The sequence below is a fragment of the Anser brachyrhynchus genome (assembly GCF_964034855.1).
Source record: "Anser brachyrhynchus genome assembly, chromosome: 7".
Taxonomy (NCBI): Eukaryota; Metazoa; Chordata; class Aves; order Anseriformes; family Anatidae; genus Anser; species Anser brachyrhynchus.
In genome coordinates this window covers 34,648,892-34,672,535 of record NC_137701.1, presented here as the reverse complement: position 1 = coordinate 34,672,535, position 23,644 = coordinate 34,648,892, and the positions used below count along the sequence as shown (strand labels likewise).

Here is a 23,644-nt window from a genome sequence, read left to right as displayed (position 1 = left end):
TATGTAAAACATTCTAGTGTAATCAGTTTGTGGTAAATTTACAGTTTGTTTCTTTAGAACCTTCTGCATAACTTCTCTTTTATCCAAAATTAAAGATGTTAGAAAACTTATTCAAAGACTGACTTACTGAATGTATAAAAACTATGTGTAAAGCAAAAAAACATTTTACAAATAATTTCAAACAACAAAATACTCCTTGAAAAGAGACAAATGTACAAACGTGAGCCTTTTACACATATTTGGTATTTCTGCTCTAAAGTTACGTTTGGAAAATTTAGCTTAAATAAGGCTAAATGATTGCAAGTGGCAAGAGTAAAAATTGTTTTAACTTACCTTCTTTCGTTTTCTCTTCTCCAAATTTTGTTTTTCTGCAAGTGATTTAATTGCTTCAATCCCGGTATCAGCCATTCGTCTAATGCGTAACATCATCCACCTGAATTCCTCATGCCTTGACATCATTTTGTAGAGAGGATCAAAGTTGATACGAATTTCAGCCTTCAATTAAGTCATTAAAAAAAACAAAAAAAGTTATTGTTCAAACTGTGTACCTTCCAGAAGTGATGAAATTACCCAAACATGAATTGTTCTTTACATTATTCATTGTAAAAAAAAAAAAAAAAAAAGAAAAACAAACAAAAGATAATGCTTCTTATGCTAAAGTCAAGATTTTACTTTACAATTACCTTAAAAGAGGTTGTAGCGAGGTGGGGATTGGGCTCCTCTCCCATGCATCAAGTGATAAGATGAGGGGAAATGGCATCAAGTTGTGCCAGGGGAGGTTTAGGTTGGTATTAGGGGAAATTTCCATATTGAAAGGGTTGGGTGGCATTGGAATAGGCTGCCCAGAGAAGTGCTTCAGTCACCTTCCCTGAAGGTTTCCAAGCTATGTGTAGACGTAGAACTTAATACCGTGGTTTAGAGGTAGACTTTAGTACTAGGTTAAAGGCTGGACTATATGATTTTAGAGGTCTTTTCCAACCTGAATGATTCTATGATTTTAGTTCAAGCATTTAAGATCTCTTTATTTAAATAGACATTTCTAAGCCATATAAATTACTGTTATTTTTATTAGTAGTACTTGGTAGCACCAGAGTATGTTTGCTATGTTTCACAATGTATTTATTTCTGCAGTTGAAGATTTAGTTTTGTTCATGTGTTTGCAAAAGGAGGCTAAAGTATCTCTAGGACATGATATAAATTCAGAAAATTACACCGAGGATTCAGATATCATCATGAATCTTCAAAATACAAGGAAGCCTCTTATAAAAACATTAAGGCAGAAACATTGCTACAGTATTCCTTTAAAAAGAAATATTCATTTTAAAGCCAGACTAATGCAAAACAATTGGTTTTACAAAGTATGACATTCTACACCAAAATTCTATAGGCGATGTTCATTTGCAGCCCAATAATTATCTTAAAATACCTAAGTGCTACATAATTAGGCTGTAACAGTTTAAAAACTCTACTGCATACTGAGTTATTTCTAAAGGAAAAAATCAAAACGTTACAAAACTGAAATGTATATAGCCCTCTTCTGTTACAGCATTGTTTTATATAAAGCCCAGACTTATAGGATAATAAAAATAGATAGTTTCACATATGGTCACTTAATACTGGTGAACAGTCTATGGATTTGCAAATTTTCTCCGTATCTGTGTACAGCGTTACATAAACTAAAACACTTAAATGTTTTTAGTGGAAATCTGCCACCAAGACTGCAGTATGACTGGAGAAAATATGTGATGAGCTACATATACATAGTCAAGGATACTGCCCTTCAGTTTTGAGGAGCTGAGGAATAACAATAGTAAATTCTAGTCTTACTAGCATTTATGTGGCACAGGCTTCCAGGGTCTTTTGAGTGAACAATTACTGATCACTCATGTTTTAATGTTTTTCTTACCACTGTTTTTTGATCGGTTTCTTCATTAGGATTTTTTGCTCTCCAAGGTAAACGAGGACACCAATTTTCAACCTGCAAAACAATCAAATTAAAACAAATCATTCTATTTTACTTTCAGCTGCCCTACCAAACTCTGACTGCCTTTATGCTGCACTCTCCTATGGTTTGAATAAGACATCAGCTGATTAGTAAGTCACTGCAAGGCAAAACCTGCCTTCTAAGAAAAGCTTAAGATGACTTTTTGCAATTCAATTCTACTTTAACCTTGCAAATTTGCAACTAAAAGTAGCATTTAGATATTCATTCATGATAATGAATACATGACAGAAACCCCTTTCAAGTCAGAGGTCAGCTGCTAAATGCTTTTTCTGAGCAGTTCCTAAATATTTTCAAAAAGCACTGAATTTTCTATGCTTCTAGACCTTACAAAACATATATATTCTATATATACACATTTCCCATCTGCCTAGGCTATCTCTATAAAAAGACTGAGAAAAAACAAGGATCAAAAAACAAGGATCAGAGTTCTACCTTGTAGAAATCTAGACAAAAAATTGAAAGAAAGATGAATTTAACAAAAAATCTTATTTGATAAGTAATAGGATAATAACTTAGGTAATGGTATCCACAAGTACTAATAGCCATAATTCTGAGAGAAACAATCCATGCAAATACACTACTTCTACTATCTACTAGAAAAACAACGGCTAGTAGGTAGGGAAGAAACAGCAAATGGATACAAGTCGCTGAAAGTGCCTGTGCTTTCCATAGGAATCTCACTTGTCCTGTGGAATCTGTATAACTCATGTGAAATAATTAGCCCATTCACTGTTGTGAAGAAGGAATTTCACTGTTGGAGGCAAACCCACGAAAGCACAACAGAAACATAACTGCATTGCAAAAAGGGAGGGTCCCTCCAGTTGCAGACCTGTAAGCCTGAAGCATTAGAGATTGATACCTTAAGACTGTACTGAATGATTGCCTAGAAGATCAATCACAAGAAAATAATAAATTACCAAATATCACAACCTCGTTAAATAGAAGAAATGTATCAAGCGTAGTTTTCTTTGACAAATTATATAAAAGCCTTAATTTGAATGCTATGAATTCATCTACCCAACATATTTAATGCAACATTTGAAAGCCATGACATGAACAACCTTGTTTGAAATACCTGATTATTCATTGAACTCCAGCTCTGGAAGGATACTAGAAATTGTAGCAATTAACAGTCTTAACTTTAGCTGTGGAATCGCTACTAGAAAAGAGTTGTATTAAAAATTGTGCAGAGTCTCAATTTCTCTCTCCTTCTGTCAGGGTTTTAGCTGGGACAGAGTTAATTTTCTTCACAGAGGCTCACACAATGCTGTGTTTTGGATTTTTGATGAAAATAGCAGTGATAACACGGCGATGTTTCAGTAGCTGCAGAGCAGGGCTCACCCAGAGCCAAGGACTGCTCAGCTCCTGGTGCTGCCCTGGCAGCTGGGGCTGGGGGTGTCCCAGGGGCTGGGAGGGGACACAGCCAGGACAGCTGGCCCAGGCAGACATCCCATAACATGGGGCGTCATGCTGAACAATACAGTACCTTTGTGCTTTTAGTAATATTCCATTTTCCTTCTAATCTAAATCAAATTACTGAAATACAGCTCACAGATAAACATTGCAGGAGTAGACTCAAAGATATATCACAACTGGTCTAACATTCATTTTTTCCGTGTTGGTGTTGAGTCAATTCCTCTTTTCATTTGAAAACAGTAACAAAAAACCAAGAACTACAAAAAAAAAAACCCACAACTTGGCTCACCACAAGATTTTTAAACACATACTCTTCAAAGTATGCTGGTTGTCTCGTTATTTTCAGGACTGGTACATAAATGCAGTAGGAAGAATGCAGAGGCATTCTCTTATAGAAAAAGGCAAGGATTTGCTCATTTTGATAAGCCAGTAGCTCGCAAGTGAGAGCTGTTAGATATGGGATAATAATTAACAGGAGCACCCAGAAAGCAAAGATTAAGACCAAAAACGTGATGTACAAGGGGAGGGGAAAGAAGATTATCGCTGTATTAACTTGACTCATGGAGAAGCGGGGATGGAGAAGCAAAGTACTGACTGACACACTCACCAAGCCAGGTGTAACCTAATAGCGAATTTCAGGTACTTTTGAGCAATAACCACCAGAGGCACACACATGCCTCCAGGAAGAACACATTATGACGACCAAAACAGCCAAAATGCTGTTGTGTTGATCAAAACAAAAGTGAATTTTGCAGGCAATTAAAGAAAGAACTGGAATTACTGTGTCATGGTTCAAAGAGAAAATGAGAGGGAAATCAGAAGGCGATCAGAGTCACGGCAGGGTTTAACACTCGCACACTGCAGCTTACTCAGAAGTTACTTTCAGAACACAGAGATATCATCAGACGCAGAACGAAGAAAGCAGAAGTGAAAAGCTGTAGTAGAGAAGCCTACGCACGTCGTAATACCTGTGCTTATAAAGGTGCCCAGTACTCATGAAATATCACACTTCTAACGAAGACGAGGTTTTCAGAGGGAACAGAGAGATTTCTCTGTTTCGGGTTCTTGCTTCCCTGTTCAGTGCGAGCAACAGCTGATCAATGATTTATGCTCTTTGGCAGAAGAGAGGGGGATTTCAGCCTAGGCAACTACACAAGTTATCTAAGACTTGAGAGGCAGCCTTTGTCAAACTACTGGAAAGGGGAACAATAGCACTGACAGGCTTAGGCTGCAGAATGTAACAGCCTGTTGATGTGATGTTACCTACACAAGAACTATCAGGCTGCTAAATTTTAATTGCAGCTTTCCTCAGGAAACACACCAATTGTATTTTCATGTGCATTTCAAGTAAAAAGCTTGCAGTTAGCCATGGTTTTGGATGGCACAGTGTAAAATTAAGGTCTACAGCAATGTAATAGAGGCAAAAGTCCTCAGTAAAGACTGCTCAAATATCTTGTAAAGAAATAGGACCTGTCAGAGCAAGTCCAGACAAGGGCCCTGAGGATGATAAGAGGGCTGGAGCTCCCCTCCTAGGAAATGGAAGGCTGGAAGAGTTGGGATTGTTCAGTCTAGAGAAGAGAAGGCTTCAGGGAGACCTTATAACAGCCTTCTAGTACCTACAGGGGGTCTACGGGAAAGCTGGGGAGGGACTCTTTGTCAGGGGCATAGTGATAGGACAAGGGGTAATGGCTTCAAAGTGAAAAAGGGTAGGTTTAGATCAGACACTGGGAATAAATTCTTTACTATAAGATTGGTGGGGCACTGGAACAGGTTGCCCAGGGTTCACAAAGAATAGCACAAGGATTCCTCTCACTAAAAATGAAACCTCAAAGGGTTCAGTAATTTCCTTGGTTGCCTTCTGTGACCAAATACGGTCTGGAGCAGACAGTTACTGTACTCATCACTTCTGAGCAAGCCCCACAGTTGCTCATCTCAGCTTCAGACCAGTAACCACTGCCAAGCCAACTTCTCCGAAAACAAAGGGAGGTGCTCTGAGCATCCTTCCGCATTTCACTAACTATGAAAGGATCTTTCTCTCAGAACTTGTGTTTTACCTCAGGGAGCAGTAACCTCCAACTATAAATGTGGTGATAAAGAAAGGTGAGCAAGGACTAAAACCATTCAGACTGGTTTGAGTGAAAGCCTTTAATCTCCTTGGCCTTATGCGATACACAAGCACCAACAGCACTGCCTGCTCTGGGAAAACACCTGGTGCTTGGAGCTTTCTTCTCTCCCCTTGCTCTCACGATGCCCAAAGGAAGTTTTTCTGCGGGACCCATCAGCTTTCATTGAAGCTATGAGGGATGAGACAGCGAGGTGGTGGGGAATGTGAGGGGCTGAATTAAGGATCTGTGTTGCAAAACGTCTTCTGGAAGCTGCTGCAGTGGGACATGAAAAGAAAAATAATGCCTTGGTTAATTTTAGACTGTACCACCTAACTAATGAAAAAAGTGTGCAGGAAATGCAACAGCACGAAAGTGTACCTCATCCTGGGCCAGGAATCTTTATGATCAAGTGGCATGTACAACAGAAAAAAATTGATGTGGATACTCATATATACACACATATGCATACATGTATACGATTGTAAGTAGCAAGACTACACAGCACATGCATAAGGCTGAAGTATGAAGTTACAAATATGGTATTGTTGCCTACTGTTACAGATGTTTTCCTTGTCATGGGAAATGATGACAAACGATTATTTTATCACTAAAGCGTGTCTAGATGAAATCTGTCAGAAATGTACAAACACTGCAGCTTTGTATTTGTTTAGCTACAGATAACCACATGGCCAAAAGCCACAAGTCTGAACAAAAGGAAGGAGGGCAGCAATATTTGTTCAGATCTTGCCCTTGGACTTTTTTAATGCATTTTACTTGATCATTTAAGAAAAAATACATAAGCTAATCCCCGAAGAAGGAATTGGGACGTCTCTCCGTGCTTTCCAGGACAGCCTTTCTCTCCCTGGGTTAGCATCAGTTCTTCCTCTAGCTTCTTCTCTCCATAGCAACTGAGTGCTCTGCTGTTCTGCATGATTGGGTAGGAAGGATGTGATAAAGTACAGAACAGCAGTTACAGGAGATTGTTGGGAAGCAGCAAGTGCAGAATTGAAGACTGCCCATTTTTTGGATGAGCGATATAAATGCTAAGCTGTTTTTCAGAACAGACTATATTTATCTTTCTCCTGTCATATTTCTGAATAAGAACAGCTGTGCCTCCTGTAACTAGTGTCGAATTCAATGCAAATCAAATGTATTGGGTAGCCTTTGATCATGCTCAAGAGACTAAGTCCACCTGAGAAGCCTAGCGTCTCCTGCCTGGTTCTGAATCACAGTAGACACAGCGCTGTCTAGAGCATATGTAGATAGCTCCGTAAGGTTAGGTTACATGCTACTTTAGAAGCCCAAAATTGTTACACAATTCCAGATATTAGCGGAAAGTGCTCTGAGCTGCTTAAACTGAACTACAGAGCTCCTCTAGGCCCAGACAATCCCCTTTCACAGTAAGAATTTACCTTTACGTAGCTTACTGAAAAATGAGTTAACACGGAAAAAAGAACAAAACAAACCCCAAACAAACCCAGACAATCAGAAAAGTATCTCAGAAGCTTTGCAGCCTTTATCTGTTCCAATAATTCTTCCTCGGAAATGCAATGAGACTGGAGAGATGTTAGGATTGCAGTGCTCAGCTATATTACAGAACAAGGACCTTGATTACACTCCTAAAAAGCCGGCAAACGTCTGTAGCATGGGCCAGTCTGAGCACCTTCCGAACTGAATGCAAGTGTACTCTGCCAGAGGCTCTCCAGAGCCACAACTTCAGGAAGTCCTTTATATTTTCAAAGAGTACCAGTGGGAGCTGGACAAAGCAGGAGCTGAAGGATACTCGCTGAACACCTGGCATAAACTTCATTTTGGACTCTTCTGAAGGAAAGGTGCAGCATGCCTACAGGGAAACTAAAGCCAGTTTGCAATTCAGGGGAGCAGAGTTATTGCTCAGTGTAATTCAATCCACGGTGAAGTGCTGCTATTAAGAATCTTCTGTCAATAAGAGCAGGAAATAAACAACGCTGTAATACCTGGTGAAAGACTGCATCTTGAAATTTATTGGACAATATGCAGGTAGGCAGAGAAGGTAACTCAACGTTCACTTAGAAAACCCATTTAGGCATTTGAGGCAAATGAAATGCTACCTTTGGGAAGGTGACTTTCTCCGCTCCTCCAGAAGCTGTAACATCTACATGTTGTTTAGCATTTGCTCAGTGATACGTAATCATTTTGAAGATGGGACAAAATCTGTGGTGTGTAAGATGACTGCGTGCTTGTTCAGTGAAATTGAGAAGCGCATACAGGTGGCGTTGGGAGTTTGTTTCCACAGGCAGTCCCAAACGTCGTCTTATCTAACTTCAGTAACGTGCGCTCAATTTTATTGCTCTCTTACATTGGCATTCTCCAACAAGACGGAAGAATACCAATCCCTGTTTAAAAAGTGCCCAAGGTAGAAAAGATAACTGAGCTCCAATCTCCCAAATCCAGGCCAATATGCTACTGGATGATTTGGGGACAAAATACTGAACATCATTAGCATTTTAATTTCTTAGGAACTGCAGAAGTTTAGTGCAAGCTTTTGCTAATTTACACTTCAGACAAGAATGCTATTTTTGGCTTTTAAGTAATAGTGTAGTATTTAAGGAAGTTGGTTCAATGTTACGTTACGCTGAAGAAATGGAAATCGCTAACTCACCTCATCGTTAGAGATTATCTAACACATGCAGCAGCAGTTGGGGAAATGGGACTTCCACACAGAAGCTAGCAAACTGCAGTAAACTAGCAAAACCACAAGGATTTGAGGAACCTGCATAACTGTAATTGCCAGATGTTTTCACTATTTCACTAAAACACACCTTAGACTACAGCCTGCATTCTGGGAACAAATCCACATTGAAAATCACCTTCGGTCTGTATTGTTCTGCTCAGTTCCTTCACAGAGTAAAGAAAAATATTACTGTAAAAAAAAAAAAAGCGTTGTTTCTATCAGTCTAAAGAACTAAAAATAAGAATTCTCTCCAGTGGTATTCTAGGAAACATGCAAAAGCTAGAGAAGTTTCAAAGACTGTGTTGCTGAAACAGCTTTTTGGTCTTTTGAAGCGTTGGATCCACTTTGAAGAAGAATACCAAACATTACACTTGCACCTGAAAGGTGAGTTTGGGATCCAAAACCTGGGATCTTCATGGTAGCTGCCCAGCTCCAGCATCAAGTCTCAAGGGAGCACAAGAGAGCAAAACAGAGGGAGCTTCCCTGGGCTGCAGGAACTTGCACCACAGCCACTGGCTGACCAGCCGGCACAGCAGCAGTCCTGCTCCTGGGTGGCAGGCAGGCCTCTGAGGAAACAAATGTCTAGATGAAAAAAAGGAGCAATAAGATCCCTCCACCTTTTGTTGTTATTAAGCTGGGAAACTGTGCCAAATTTATTTTCTAGAAGATATTTTCTGAGGTTTCATTCGTCAGCTGCAAACTGGCATTTTGCAGTGAAGCATGTTTTTGTACTGTCTAGAATTCATTCTTTCACATTTCTCACCAGAAGCAATGCCTTCCATGAAAGTTTTAAGTGTTCCAATGACATAGTGTTAACCAACTGGCTTTTTCATAACTAAATAAGGTTAAAAGGAAAAACTCTTCTCAATGGGTAAGTTTGTATCACAGTTAAAAGGAAACCAGGCCGCAGTTATTCAGAAACCTTAGAGTTAGCTTAACTTCCTCTTCAACTTTTGCCGTTTCTAATCCCTGCCTTGCTCTGTCCTTCCAGAAAACACAAGTCTGGTTTTGCTATTCAGGACATTTGTTTCTCCTCCAGTCTTTCAAAGGCTCCAGCACAATTAGAGTACTGCACGGTTGGGCATCGTCCACCTGGAGTGACCTGGTGCCTCCAGCAAAGTAGCTGGCTAGAAGTGCAAAATCCTTGCAGCTTTATCTGCAAGTCTGTACAGGATACAGCTTTAAATAAAAAAACTAAACCTGAACGCGTTGGACACCTTCTTGCTTTCCCTCTGCTGCCACGCTCACCTCCCAGTCTGCTCAAGCAGCCAAGACACCAGAAGAGAAGCGGAGAAGAGCTGTTAAGCTAGCTGTCGATGACTCGTACTCCTACGGGAGCGCCGTCAAAAGCAAACCAGAGGAGGCAGAGCTGCTAATACTTGCATTTGTGCAGGCTCTGCAGAAAAGACGACTGGGATTTTCACTGTGCTGTTTCTATTTTGCAGATACACAGTGACTACATAACCAGGGCGTAGGACAGTTTTATTCCTAGCTGTGTTTCTAAGGCTTTGCATAAACCATGGGCAAATTACTGTCTCTCTCTGTGGTTCTGACCCATATTACACAATGAAAAGTAACATTCTGGGCTCCTCTGTTTATAGGTTTGAAACCACTTTACAAGAGAGAGGTGAGTTTAACATATAATATCCTAACAGAATTGCTTTAGAAGAAAAAATCAGATCCCTAACAAGTATGAAAGAGCATGTGTTCTTGTCACACTAGACTGCAGAGATGATTTTACGAGCAAAAGTAGACACATACAAGGATGGTCCAAGGGCTACAGCACCTCTCCTATGGAGAGGGACTGAGGGAGGTGGAGTTGTTCAGCCTGGAGAAGAGAAGGCTCCAGGGAGACCTTACAGTGGCCTTCCAGTACCTACATGGGGCCTGCAGGAAAGCTGGGGAGGGACTCTTTGTCAGGGGGTGTAGTGATAGGACGAGGGGCCATGAAACTTTAAATTGAAAGAGTGGAGACTTACATTGGATATCAGGAAGAAATTCTTCACTATAAGGGTGGTGAGGCCCTGGCACAGGCTGCCCAGAGAAGCTGTGGCTGCCCCATCCCTGGCAGTGCCCAAGGCCAGGCTGGATGGGGCTGTGGGCAGCCTGGGCTGGTGGGAGGTGTCCCTGCCCATGGCAGGGGGATGGAACTGGACAGGCTTTAAGGTCCCTTCCAGGCCAAACCATTCTGTGATTCTACATGTAATTTAATATTGCCTTTTCAAACAGAGGATGTATACACAACCATTTTATTCCTAGATTGTTACCTTAAAGTGAAAAAAAATTTTAACAGTAATATCCTGCCAGAACCCTAACACATTCTGATGTTTTAAACCAGCAGTTTTTACTTGAGAGCTCTGTAGGCACATTTATCATTCAGCTGTGCAACCATACTATAAACTGTCAACTCTTCATCCCTGTCCACTTTGACAAATTACTCTTGCAATAGCATTTCCAGTTATCCTTAGCAGCCAACACACCTCATAAATCCACATCATTGTAGTGTTATTAGAATTTCATTTCATGCTTGCATTCGCGAACATTTAAGCTTTCAACCTCTGCTGCTGGGCATTAATCATGGAATTAATCATAGGATTAAGAATGCCAAATTTAAACTCAAGGTTAATAACATGCTCAACCAATATTAGTTTTACATCCTGCCATGGGGACAAAACTTCCAAAAAAATGTGTAAGATCTTAGTCTGAAGTTCCCAAATACACCCACAGACAATGGTGCTAATTGTATCTTTGTTCCATGGGGAAACAAGAAGTTGCCCAAATTCTACATTTCTTCCTAAAGAAAAAATCAACTTCCTGCACCCTTGAAAAAACAACCATTTGCCCTCTGTGAAGTGACACAACCCTTATATTGGAAAAACATGTCTTTTAATTAATGTATCTATGTTATCTTGGCTTAAATTTTAGAGAAATACTACTAATCTTCCAAAATATTACAGGTAGCAGACCAGACTGTAAGAATGGACCGAAAAATGTAAAAGGTCTTACAACTATAATATTTACAAAAGTATTTGATACATTCTTATGCACATGGTAGGCAGGTTTTGCAACTTAAAAGTTATTTCAAATAGACTAGCTTATTTCACAGCATTCTGAAAACTCGAGCTGAATGAATCCTCTTACACCATTTAACAAGATACATTTTGTCCACCACCAAAATGAAAATAGTTCTCATACTACTTCTTGCTAGCTGTGAACTTAAAAGCAAGAAGTGAAGAACTCATAGAAGAATAACTGAACTGTTACTTATTCATATATTTTTTATCCAGAAGGTTTAATGTTTACTGACTATATGATGCAATATTTAAAGCTATCAAGTAATAAAGCTCTGCATTGAGTAGTTGTAAGTGGTAACTTTTCCCTGCTCCTGAAAGTTTGATTCAAAATTTCCCTAAAAGCCTTGAAATTTTAGCTGAACAAAATAATTCAAATACAACTTCTGCTTCTGTAACAGAGTTCCAGGTGCAAATCAGAACGCCCTTATACTAGTTCCTGTAGGCTCAGTAGTTCATTTGAGGAACGTACTATTTGGCACTGTATATGAGTATAATACAATACGGTCCTGATCCAAGACTACAGGTCCTAACTGTTGCAGCTGAATAGCTACCACATGCAATAAGAAGTGAGGAAAGAAGGGTTGGGGCCAGTAAGAATCCACAACTGGCACTACACCTTCATAAACTTCATTTGTATGTGAAGGAACAAGTGTTTATGTGCCTACAAAGACATCTTCCTACATACACTGTTATGTTCTTAAAAGATACACTACACTAAATAGCATTTCACTAACTAGGAATAGTATTTGATAAGGAACCTAACAAAAGTCCTCAAAAATTATTTTATAAAAAGATTCTGTACTTAACATTCTTTATATATCACTACACTTTAAAACTGGATCCCCTCCTCAAAGACAAAAGAAAGTTGTTTGTTTTTGTCAACACAGAAGTATTTCATAAACAGCCTTCCTGGCAAGCTGAAACACACTGTTTTGGAGGGGGGAGAACACAGTACTGTAACTGATGCATGTAAAAAGTGGTTATCTGTATAACCACATGAGGAACATCTGCATTCTGAAACATACGACACATTAGGAGCAAGAGCTAGTCGCATTTTGCCGCAGGGTTGAGCTGAAAGATCAATTATGAAAAAACTAACAGCATCAACTGAGTCTTCGAAGCTGATGATTAAACAGAAGATTGTCACAGAAAATACTGTGACTCAACAGGAACACAAAATAATAAATATGTCATTTAAGAATACCAGATTCTCACATTCAGTTGACAGGTATTCTCATTTCTAAGATACATTTGCATTAAAGACATGAAGCACCAGCTGGCTGACAGTGTACTACTGCACTAATATAAATCCACTAATGCTAAAACAATCTTTTAGTAGAAACTTAGATCAACTTCAGATGATTATGAAACTGTACCTTCAGCTTTTACGAAAAACAACAGGATAAATAATAGTCATACTGGATCTTTTCCTACACCAGCTTTATAGCCCATAAATAAATCAACACGAAGCGCTAGCAATGTAGTGAGTCAAATCTGTGATAAAACCCAGCATTTTTTATTTCTTCAGATGTGTGTTTTGGACACACATTTAACTATTAATGCTGCTTAAAGCAGTGCCTTGAAAAGTTCAGCTACAGCAAGCTGAGTAACTTAACAGAATCTGCTTTCATTATAACTGAGTTACTCATATAATAGACTTACTGTTTTCATCTCCGATACAGAATTTAAAAACCCAGCCCTTCCTCCTGGAATCCTGCAGAAACTGTGTAATTAATATTAGTTCACAATTCTGCAGCCACATTGGCTCTCTCAGTTCTTTACAAGTAGGAAGCCACTAGGTATCAAAACTTGTACCCAAATCAGTTGCCACAAGTTATCAGAATTTTACTATTAAGAAAGAGGTCAAGTCATCAAATACATTTGACTATTTCTGGCATACACACCACAAACTAGTGACACAGAGTGACTAGTGACTAGGAGTTCGCACTAAATCGTGTTTGACAGAATTTCTTCTTGGAAAACAAGCATTACTCAGGAAGTGGGAGATCTGTGGAAAAAAACTACAAAAACACCAGGGCAAGCACCTTATTCAGCCGTGTACAAAACCAGGCTTCAAGCAGGAAGTGAGCATGCTTCCTAGGAGGATGTACTACCACATTCCACTTTCTAAATTTCACACTCCAAACACCTCCGCCTAAATTTCCTATCTACTGCTACCTTAGGAGCTACATAGAAGACAGCAGCAAGCATTCAGAGGCAAGGGTCTATGACTGAATTCCACACTTCAGTTTTATAGGGTATCTCGTGTGGACTCACTGAGCAGTTGCTGTTTACATCACTTCGGTTACAAACATTAGAGTTCTCCATGCTAGAAACACCTGGTGGACTGAAGAAAAACAGTAAAACACTTCTCAATCATTCTGTTTTAATAATGTTTTCCTCTTTCTAGATTTTTTCTGAAGAAAGTTATTTGTTTTGAAAAATGTTCACAAACAGTTACCAAAAGCTAGGGAGGCACTATGATGTTCCCCTTATGCAGATAAAAAGATTACTGACCTCACTGAGGTAAATAAAAAAGGAGCACGTGGACCCATCTACACCGTAACTTGCATAACAGGGATCCGATCGCCACATATCTTTCATCCACTGAAACAGAACAAAAACAGGGTTACGTTTAAGCCTCACAGAATAACTCTAAAATATGCTATTTCACACTGAAGTCAGGAATAACAACGGAAAGCTGCAAGCCACTATATCCAAACCGATAAAACTCTCAAATAACAAAAAGGGAGTTTTATGAATATTTTGCAGAACACTGCATCTCAGCATTCAACTACAGTGGGGAAGGAACTACATACCAGGTGTGGGTACAGTTTGCACAAACTGTAAGCCAGGCAAGCAGAGGCAAATACCAAAAGGAGAATATAATCAGGATTCATATGTATGGGTGTGGCTGAAGCTGATTTTCATTGCCCCCCATTACACACGCTCTGCAATTTAACTGGCCATTTTAGTTACCAAGACAGTAATCTGACTCTGCCAAGAACCGGCCAATTCTGCAGAAATAAATAATTCATTTAACTTCTTATTTTAACATACAAATGACGTACTACATAGCCACCACACAGCCCATTTGTCAAAATGGATCAAAACAGATTTATATACAATCGTATTTATTTTAAATACTATAGTGTAAGAATTTTATTTAGAGAAAAAAAGGTAAGGAAATTTCATGTATACTTCGCCAGCTTCACTTTCAGAAATAAATTCTAGTATTTGATAATTACATGAAAGTACTCAGCAATTTTACTTTTATCCCAACTACTAATACAGTTTCCTTATATTTGAAACGTAGTCTGGAAAAAAAAAAACTCTCTGCAATTTTATTACTTTTTCCTTTCCAACCGAAGTCTGATGGCTTTCGATATTTGGTCTTTCCAACTACGTTATTAGTGAAATGCAGGATTTACAGAAAACGAATTGTGAACCCCCAAAACCAAAGTTTTGGTGGCAAACTTAGTGCAGTAGGATTATTCATAGAAGCAGGTTTAGAAAAACCAAATGATCTTGATCATTTCATTTTTTTTTTAAAGCTTTCCATCCAAATGAAGTTATTGGGTAAATTGACCGAAGTCACCCTGAGCAAGACAACAGTCTTCTGTTTGGAAACAGAACAGCTCCTCTGTAGGGAGCCTATGTTCTCACCCAGGGCTGAAAGAACAATGCTAAGAAGGAAGGGAATGCAAAGTGCCTAGCTGGTGAGTAGAAGAGGCAGAATCCCTTAAAACAGAAAAGGTGAAAGGGAGGAACTGGACAAAGCTGTTGGCAAAGAGGGGAAAGAAGTATAAATAAATGTCTTGCTGAAAGAGAGAAAGGGCTGGAGTGAGGTGCACACAATATCCCAGCCCTGGGTGGGGGGACGTCCAATGACTCATGATGGGAAAGAAAACAAAGGGCTTTTTAAAAAGGAGAAGGTGTGTAAATAACGAAATGGCATTCAAATAGTAACGCATTTCATTAAATAATGTGGCATTTTATTATAACGTGGCATTTTATGTCTGTCTTAATAAGATGACACTTTGTTCCTCTGCAGAGTATTAAAGGGTAAGGTGAGGAGTTTTGTAGTGACACATGCTCCTAAATACCCTCTTTTTTGAGCCAGTTGCTCTTATATTACACCACTGAGTAGTGACTTCTTGCAGCATACGTTCAGTTTTTAACAAAACACACATAATAAGATTAAGAACAGCTCACAGTTACCTTTATTTTCCCTTCACAGTGAGGAAAACCATCCATAGGAGGCAATTCACACTGTTCTTGGGCTCCATTTATGAGATCTAAAGAGAAACAGAGACCATAACTGATATTTTGTTTTACAGTTCTGACATACAGCCTAATGAATCCTTCCTTTTACTTTTATGAATCCGCATCCAGACCGACTGAAGAGTCCTGCTGTGTAACATTTGTTATATCATTAAAACTCAGTGTGCTCTTTTTTGATTATAGAAAAAGGTTGCATAGCTTTCAACTTTGACTTGCAGTAAGTGCTGAATTATATACAAAGCAGTCTATGAAGACTTAAATAAAAACTAAGCTAACCCGTACTGAAAATAATAAAAAGCAAAACAGCTTCCTAATCAAAGCATGCTTAAAGCTACTAAACTGCAATAATTTGTTTATAATTGTCAAACATTTGTAAGATGTACATTACTCTAGAAAAGAACTCTAGATTTTCCAATTCTGTTATCATTTCATAAAATACTCATGATCAGCAGGCTTGGCACCAGATACTTGACCCAATTAAATATTGCAATATGATCTAAATTTACAACTGAGTAACACTGCATCATAAAAAACTATTATGGTCTCCTAATGTATATACATTTAACTATTTTAGTATCTTGTAATTCTCAACTTTTGCAGCATGTTAAAGAACATAAGACAGAGAAACTCTTCTAGACAATAAGCCAAGGAAAAATGAGCAGTCTTTAAAGGATATTATCACACCCGTTCCAGGATGGGACTTTCTTCTAAGAACCCAGTAACACAGGCCTTTGAGGCAAGAAAAATGATTAATGTGGTAGAGAGATTCTCACTAAAGTCAGTGGAGGATAAGTTTTTTAATTTAGCTAGTTCCTCCCGGAGTTATCTAAATTATACCTGCATCATTTCTGGCTTTTCCCATGGACTAGAACCAAGATCATTAAAGCCAACCATCCATCAACGTAGCAACACTTCACACCATGGCATTTTAGTAGTTATATTGCACAACCTCACCCAGAATATGCTAATTAGAAATCTCAGTTAAAAAAATAAAAAAGGCTGCAGCATTAGGATAGAGTATGGACAAAATCCGTGGAAAAAAGCTAGAATACTTTTGTGGTTTTACTGTATACAAAAAAAGCCTTTTCCTGATTTATCTGAATATTTTGCTTTTTATTTATTTGGTTTTTTTTGGAAATAGTTTCTTTTAAAGATAAAACATGAAATGCGAGTGAAGTGTTACAAAATGGATTGGACGGGGAAAGAAGAATTATGCCTGGAAGATGATGTATTCGGCAGTCTCCGCAGCAGCAGCAATTTGACAAACCGAGCTGTACTGCCACCGACAATAACACTGAAGCTAAGCAGTTTTTCAGATGACTTTATAATTTCAAATCAATAAGCACTTTCAAAATACTCCAATACTCCTATCCGTATAGGATTCTTGCGGACCAGACTGCTGACATCTACGGCTCTGATTTCTGCTCCAAGGAGAAACACACAGAGCACGCAGACAGGCGTCAACAACTTGAACTCATGTTCTACATTGCCTCAGTAAAGGTAAATAACACTGGGACTTTCTGCTGTTCAGGAGTCAGACTTCCCACCTGTATCGCGCTGAAAGCGCTCGAGGTCAAATAGTATGCACCTTAAACCAAAAACAGGCATGGATAAAATTGTGGCAGTTATTGATAATTAGTATAATGCCATTAGGTAAACATTAGTTTGTGGTCTAAACTCTGGCCCTTATTTTGTTCCCCTTTCAGGTGATAGAAAACAGCATTGAGGTTTTTTTTTAACTTCTGTTTACAGAAAAGTTCCTCTTGCAAAAAGGACTGTTCTAGTTTTAACAATTCATATCCTTTGTAACAACGAACAATTACAGAATAAATCTTTTTTAAAGGGATTCTGAAAATTAAAATTCCACTACTGCAAAACAACAGTGTTGCATAAATACAAAGTAATCCGTCATACCAGTATTCAGGTTCTGTCTTTAGCAGTTTGAGGGAAGTAGTTGATATTCTAAGCACTTTTACAAAGCTACCACCTAGATCTCAGATTTAAGTTCTCTCCTCACTTGTCAACTAATTCTGTGAGAATTTCAAGAAATCAAATGTATTCTATGCTAGATATGCTATCCATTACTAAATTAGGAACTCATAAGCCTGAATACAAAATAAGTACTGAGCTTTTTATAAGACATGTTAAATCCAGATCTTCCCTAAACATAAGAGACACTTTAAATCTATGATATATCAGATATATAGTTCAACTGCAGGAAAAATTCAACTTTCAACATCGTACTGAACTCAGGGTTGAAAATACTGAACGTCTAGGCAACAAACCATCTCTTCTTCTAAAGTCTCTTTAAGCACAGGGTAGTAAATAAACACAACTATAATCCCTTATTTTTCAGCAAAAAATGTTTAGTGTGCCAAGTCTGTCACACCATATTAGATTTGCATTGGTATCTTGTGACACTCCTGAGAATGGGCGGAAGGAGAAAAAACACAAGATAGAATGAACTCTTTCTTGGTACATACGCATCGGTAGACTAGATAGTTCACTTTTATCATGCATCAACTCAATCTCTGACTCAAGTTTTTATAGATGGGCACATTATCACTTTTCCTGTCTTGAACATTCTGGTCTCCATACATTAGCGTGAGAAATAAATGCACAAGTCTGAATTCACATATGAAAAATGGTGGCGGATCTGGGCAACCACTGTTTGCCCCGAAGCAGTACCCTTCCATCTTGGCCATTGTTAGTGCGAGTTCTAGATTGAGAACCATCCCGCACAACTTCTCCTCCTTCCGCGATCAGAACCTGTGTGAAGAATTACATTTCAACCAGTTCACTACCAGCTAGGCGTGAGGAGTGTGCTGGAGCCTGCCTGGCACAGCTTTAACCTGTGGGCAGCAGAAAGGCTCCCTTCCCCACCCTTACTGCATTATCTACTCTGAACCATAGTCAAAGACAGAGGAAACAGCCTTGTAAAATATTGAAAGTCAAGGGCAGGGTGGCCAGCCTCTTTAACTATGAGCTGATAGCTACAAATTAACAGCCCAGGTTGCCCTCATCACACCCTGCTGTGCAGCTCTTGCAGTGGAGGAAGCATGGGCTGGACAGCATTTCCTGCATTTCCTTGTGCACGTCTAGCTCAGAATGTGCCTGCACTGCTGAAGCAGCTCACTGTTCTGTTCCCAGGGTGCTGCCGTCCATGCTAACCAAGAGCACGCTCTCCTTCAACAGAAGTCCAGGGGTGAACAAATCATATGTATCCCACGGACAGCCGTGACCACCTCAGACAGACACTAGCAACGTACCCTTTTATATGGTTTACGAAGAGCACATGAAGCAAATGGAAACCTGGGGATGCTGACCTACACATCTTGGTCTTCCAGTGTGAAAAAGCAAGTTTAAAATACAAGTCAAGAGCACAGAGCTTCTTCCTGGTAGGGAGATGATGAAAAACCCCAAACCTAAAATACTTCATTAAGCCAGACATTTTTAATGGTGCTTTCGTGAGAAAATAGTATTTAAGAAACCATACAGATTTTTATCCTTAATTAGGATTTATAGCAATTAAAATACAAGTTCTGAGATCTTTTTCCAGCCAAAACTTAGAACTTGATGCCAACAGTTAAAAATGCAAACTGTCAAGTCAGCACAGAACACTAAATAACACACTTTTTTCTCTTAAGTTAGGTCCATGATGTTAGTTTCTATTCTACAGATGCCCAAGTGTTTTTGACATCAAGCACAATTTATTTCCTCTTGATTGCTATTACGCACAGATTAAACATTTACCTAATACGATATTACATTGACAGATTGAAAACATGGATGTGAGCACGTTATAAACCTAGGAGTACACAAATGTTTCTTTAATGCAGTGCTTTGTTTGTGCAGTCCTGGGCCATTCGGTGTGTAACTAAACCTCCATCTCGGCACTCAGAAAGCGGCCATATGTTCACTTCACCAACGTCTGTGGCTGTTTGACGACTAACAGCTCTGCATCAGAGATCACTAGTGCACAGCAGGCAGAACCGAACTTGTGAACAACTAGCAGTTATTTCAGTGCAAAGTCTGGCGCATTAGCATGAATGACGTGGCAGCTTGAAGCTGAGCCACCTGACCTTGCACTACAAAGGATGCTTCTCCTTTGTTGCTGTGTACAACTAAGGACGGATTGGTATCAGTCACCTACCTTTGACACTAAACTCTTGAAACACCAGTTTGCAAGTACAGGTCTTTAAAGTTCACACAATCAAACTCTGTATCAGGGGTTTTGTTTGTTTTACTGAAGCTCTACAATCTCAAGAGCGAGCTGTGTGGCTCAAAGAATAATCTGTGATGAGGCATTCATTTTTTGTTTGCTCTCTGGTTACTCACTAACAAAACCGCAAAAATAAGGCTTAGTAAGTGCTGCGTATGTATTTTGTCCCTTTGCTATATGCATGTCTTATAATAATAAATAACCTTATAATAAATTACATGCTTTGTGATAGGCTCAAAAATTGCGCTTGTTTTTGTCAGTACGGTTTGGAAGTCTAAAAATAATCCGCAAAGACAGTTAGCTGAATAATAGTAATAGCAAAAAAAAGATGCAATTGCGTAGTTATTTAATAATGATTGTTGTTTTACGACAAACAGAATACCTACCGAAGTTCTAAAATAGCACTCTTGGTTAAAGCAAATGAAGAAGCCCCAATCCCATTGAACTGCAAACTGTGACACCAGGGGCCTATCTAGCTGGGTAAGGACCAACTCTTTGTTCTTACAAGAGCAGAAATACCCTAAGACCATTTTCAGACTAGTGTGAAGAAGCATATTAGAATACCTTGTGATGACGTACAGCACAAATAATAGCTCAACTCAGTGTTTCCTATCAGGAAATCTCATAAAAGCAGAAACCTCCTTAATATTAAAAGGACAGAGTAATCATCTGATCAGTCTATTCACCAGTTTTCTCTCTACCTGCTCTCTTTCTGGTTTTGATCATTAAATAAATTTACTATTCTTACTTTAATTTATGGAATCCTTCCCTTTCTGCTTCTATTTGTGTTCTGAAATCTGGAATCCAAGGTTAGACGCAATACTCTAGTTAAGGCAATTTTCATTTGTATAAGATCTCCCTTCCCTTCTCCTACTAATTAACACATTCTCAAGTTAATTCACATTTTTCTTCTCCAGCTGGGAAGGTTTCTTTAAAGAGAGAATTTGCAGTGTGAGCTGAAAGCACTATCAATACTTTCAAAGAAATAAACTTGAGGTTACAAGATTGTAAATGCAGAGCACAAACCGCTGTCTACTAACGTTTTAGAAACTTTAGGAGCAAAGCATTGGTATGATTTAGAGAAAATTAACTTTTCTACTGCTAGTCCATCCTCACACCAGCTGTGCTGCTGTGTTCCATTAATGCTACTGAAATCAATGCGATGTTAGGAGAATTCAAGTAGTAGTCAAGTGGTTAATCAAAATGCAGCCCAGGGGACCACTAACAGCCCCTTTCAGCATTACTAATACAGCTTAGCACTGCGGTGGAAAATATTCACGTGTGGTCTTCTGCATGGTCATAATGCTGTGCTGGAACAGCGAGCCTTGAAAACACACACAGCTCTCCGCAGCTCCAAGCTATTGCCTTTGCAGGAGGCAAACTGACAGGAAAATGGGAAAAAAACACTTGCTATTATATATAGTGTGGAAAAAGAATACAATGGAGAAGGCACAATAAATACAAATCAAAGCGTTGCCCTGAGCAAGCTGTAATCTTGACTCCTGGTATCAGCAGAGCCCACATCCTATAACATCCAGTATACACAGATGTTTTATGAGGACTAGTTTGGTTTTTTTTAAGGCATGGCCGTAGCTAATATCATATGTACTACTTTAACTGAAGAGAAACCTACTGTAGTCCTCTTAAGACAGGAGGACAGCTTTGGAAATTCAAAATATGCAATACTTTAGCTTTTTATCAAGTTTGTCTCTGCAAGCCCAGAACTATAGGATAAACCATCGTCACAGACTGTTAAACCAACAAGTCTGTCCCGCGCAGGACAAAGTTCACTGGAAAGAGCCATGGAAACAAATCAACTTATCACGAAGCTACCTGAGTCTTCCTTCCCACCACAAAGTCTTCAGCATGTCACCCCAAACTCTGCAGGAAGAAGTACATGGAAATACAAAGACAAATGTTCTTCTCACCATAGTAACATTAAATAAAAATGCCTGCGTGCAGCATTGCCAAAGCTGACTTGTCAGTCTGCCTTGCTACATATTCGCGGGTGATGCCAACTAGCTGACAGGCATCCACGCATCATCTTTTGGATGACAAGTAAATACTGAAGTCTGCATCCAAATGAGTGACTTGAACAACTTTAGTCTTAACATCTTTAAAGAGATCTCATCAGCCTATACACCAGAACATGCTAATGCATAAGCTAGAAATGCTCTGGAAGCTAAGAACAGACACACCAAGAGTCTCTCCCTCCCTGAGCAGCATGCTGGTACTGAACTGGGCTCAGGCTCGGAAGGAGTCCTCCAAGTAGCACCTACGTACAAGGGGGGGAAATTGAACATGAACCGTCATTTGCTCATTTTTATGAGTTCAAAGGCACACAAAATCTTCCAAAGTCACATTTTTCAATGCAAATGACACTGCTAACTACCGCACTGGTACAGCTTTCAGTGCAATTATACCATCTAAAACGTTAAGACTGTGACACTTACCGCAATGCTAGTTTTACTGAACACGCACTGAAATACAGTGAAGGCAACGGCCTCAGAGCACCTTCGTCCTTACCTTAAAATCAACATCTTTACTTTAAAAAAATGTTTTGTAACAAGTATATTCATAATTAATACCACTATTGTTTAGCAGTGTTTTAAAGAATGAGGTACTGAAAGTTTCCTTCAATTTACTTAAATCAATTTTTTCCCATGGCTGCCTGAAGTACACAGCAAGATTTCAGGCAAAAATAAACAAAGAAAAGCCCAATCAACCAAAAAAACAAACAACCTGCAACACAAAACCCACACGCCCTGCTTATCAAAAAATAAAAACTCAAAGGAAACAGGATACACGCTTTGATCATTTTTGTTCAAGGAGATTGTCCTATCGGATGAAATACGCTTAGCGGAATACTGTTCCACACAACCAGGAAACAAATGAATGGTTTATCTTAGAAAAGCCCTAGTGTTAAAAGCTAAACTGCCTAAATGAAACTCATCTTGTGCCTGTAACAAGGATCCAACAATTCAGCTGCAACAGAAGCTGTGCTGTAGAGAAGCTCTGCCTGAAGGTGCCACGGTTTCACATTTTCCCATTTCTATTTTATCATCTTAAAACCAGTAATTTAAGGTTTACCTAGTATGTTATTATTGGCAGTGGTTCGGAGCATCCTGTTTTACGACTGACAAAAACTCTTATCTGCTTTGCACCCCAGGTGTAGATTAATATGTTATTATGCATACGAGAAAATACTACTTCCCACAAAGCTCTTAAAAGCTTTTCATCAAATAAAACTTGGACAAATGAAAACAGAGGGGAGAGAGACAGAAGGAAAAAAAGGACTTCATTGCATCTGAAACCAATCAGCTAAAGCCTTGTAAGCATCACTATTAACAATTTACTCTTTCATAAATCAAATGGAGGTTCTGGAAAAGCAGTTGAAAATTGGCAGTATCAAATCAACAAGCTTGTTTGATGCTTTTGAGGAGGGGAGAAGGAAGAGAAGAGCATGCTTATAATTTTACACATGGATCTAAACAGGGAGGAAAAAAAGAAGCGCCCACTCAGGCTATCCAAGGGACCTCACAGCTTTGCTTTCCAACCTCACCTAGGCAGTGCATCAGCTCACCTTATCCTCTAGCAGAGGTCCCATCCTCAACTCCTTTGGGATCAGGATTAAAGATATTTGTGAAAAAGAAATCTTGCACTCCATTATCCTTTCACGCAAACCAAACAAAAAGAGAAGCTTTTTTGCTCTTACACTTCTCAATGAATGATTCTGCAAAACTAAATTCAGTGGAAGAAACAAGGTGTAGTAACACAGTACAAACACTAAACCTAAACAAAATATGGACACGAACAAACTGTACA

General features: G+C 39.0%; 1 protein-coding gene across 2 annotated transcripts in view; it reads right to left on the bottom strand.

Annotated features, from left to right (window-relative positions):
- Positions 1-23,644, bottom strand: part of MGAT5 (alpha-1,6-mannosylglycoprotein 6-beta-N-acetylglucosaminyltransferase) — a 119,331-nt gene that overhangs the window by 42,472 nt on the left and 53,215 nt on the right. For both annotated transcript variants that reach the window (XM_080600755.1, XM_080600756.1), the window contains exons 4-7: positions 15,535-15,611; positions 13,831-13,920; positions 1,907-1,978; positions 334-495 (exon numbers count right to left, since the gene is read on the bottom strand). In XM_080600755.1, coding sequence (XP_080456881.1) covers positions 334-495; positions 1,907-1,978; positions 13,831-13,920; positions 15,535-15,611 — 401 coding nt within the window. The remainder of the gene's footprint in view (positions 1-333; positions 496-1,906; positions 1,979-13,830; positions 13,921-15,534; positions 15,612-23,644) is intronic.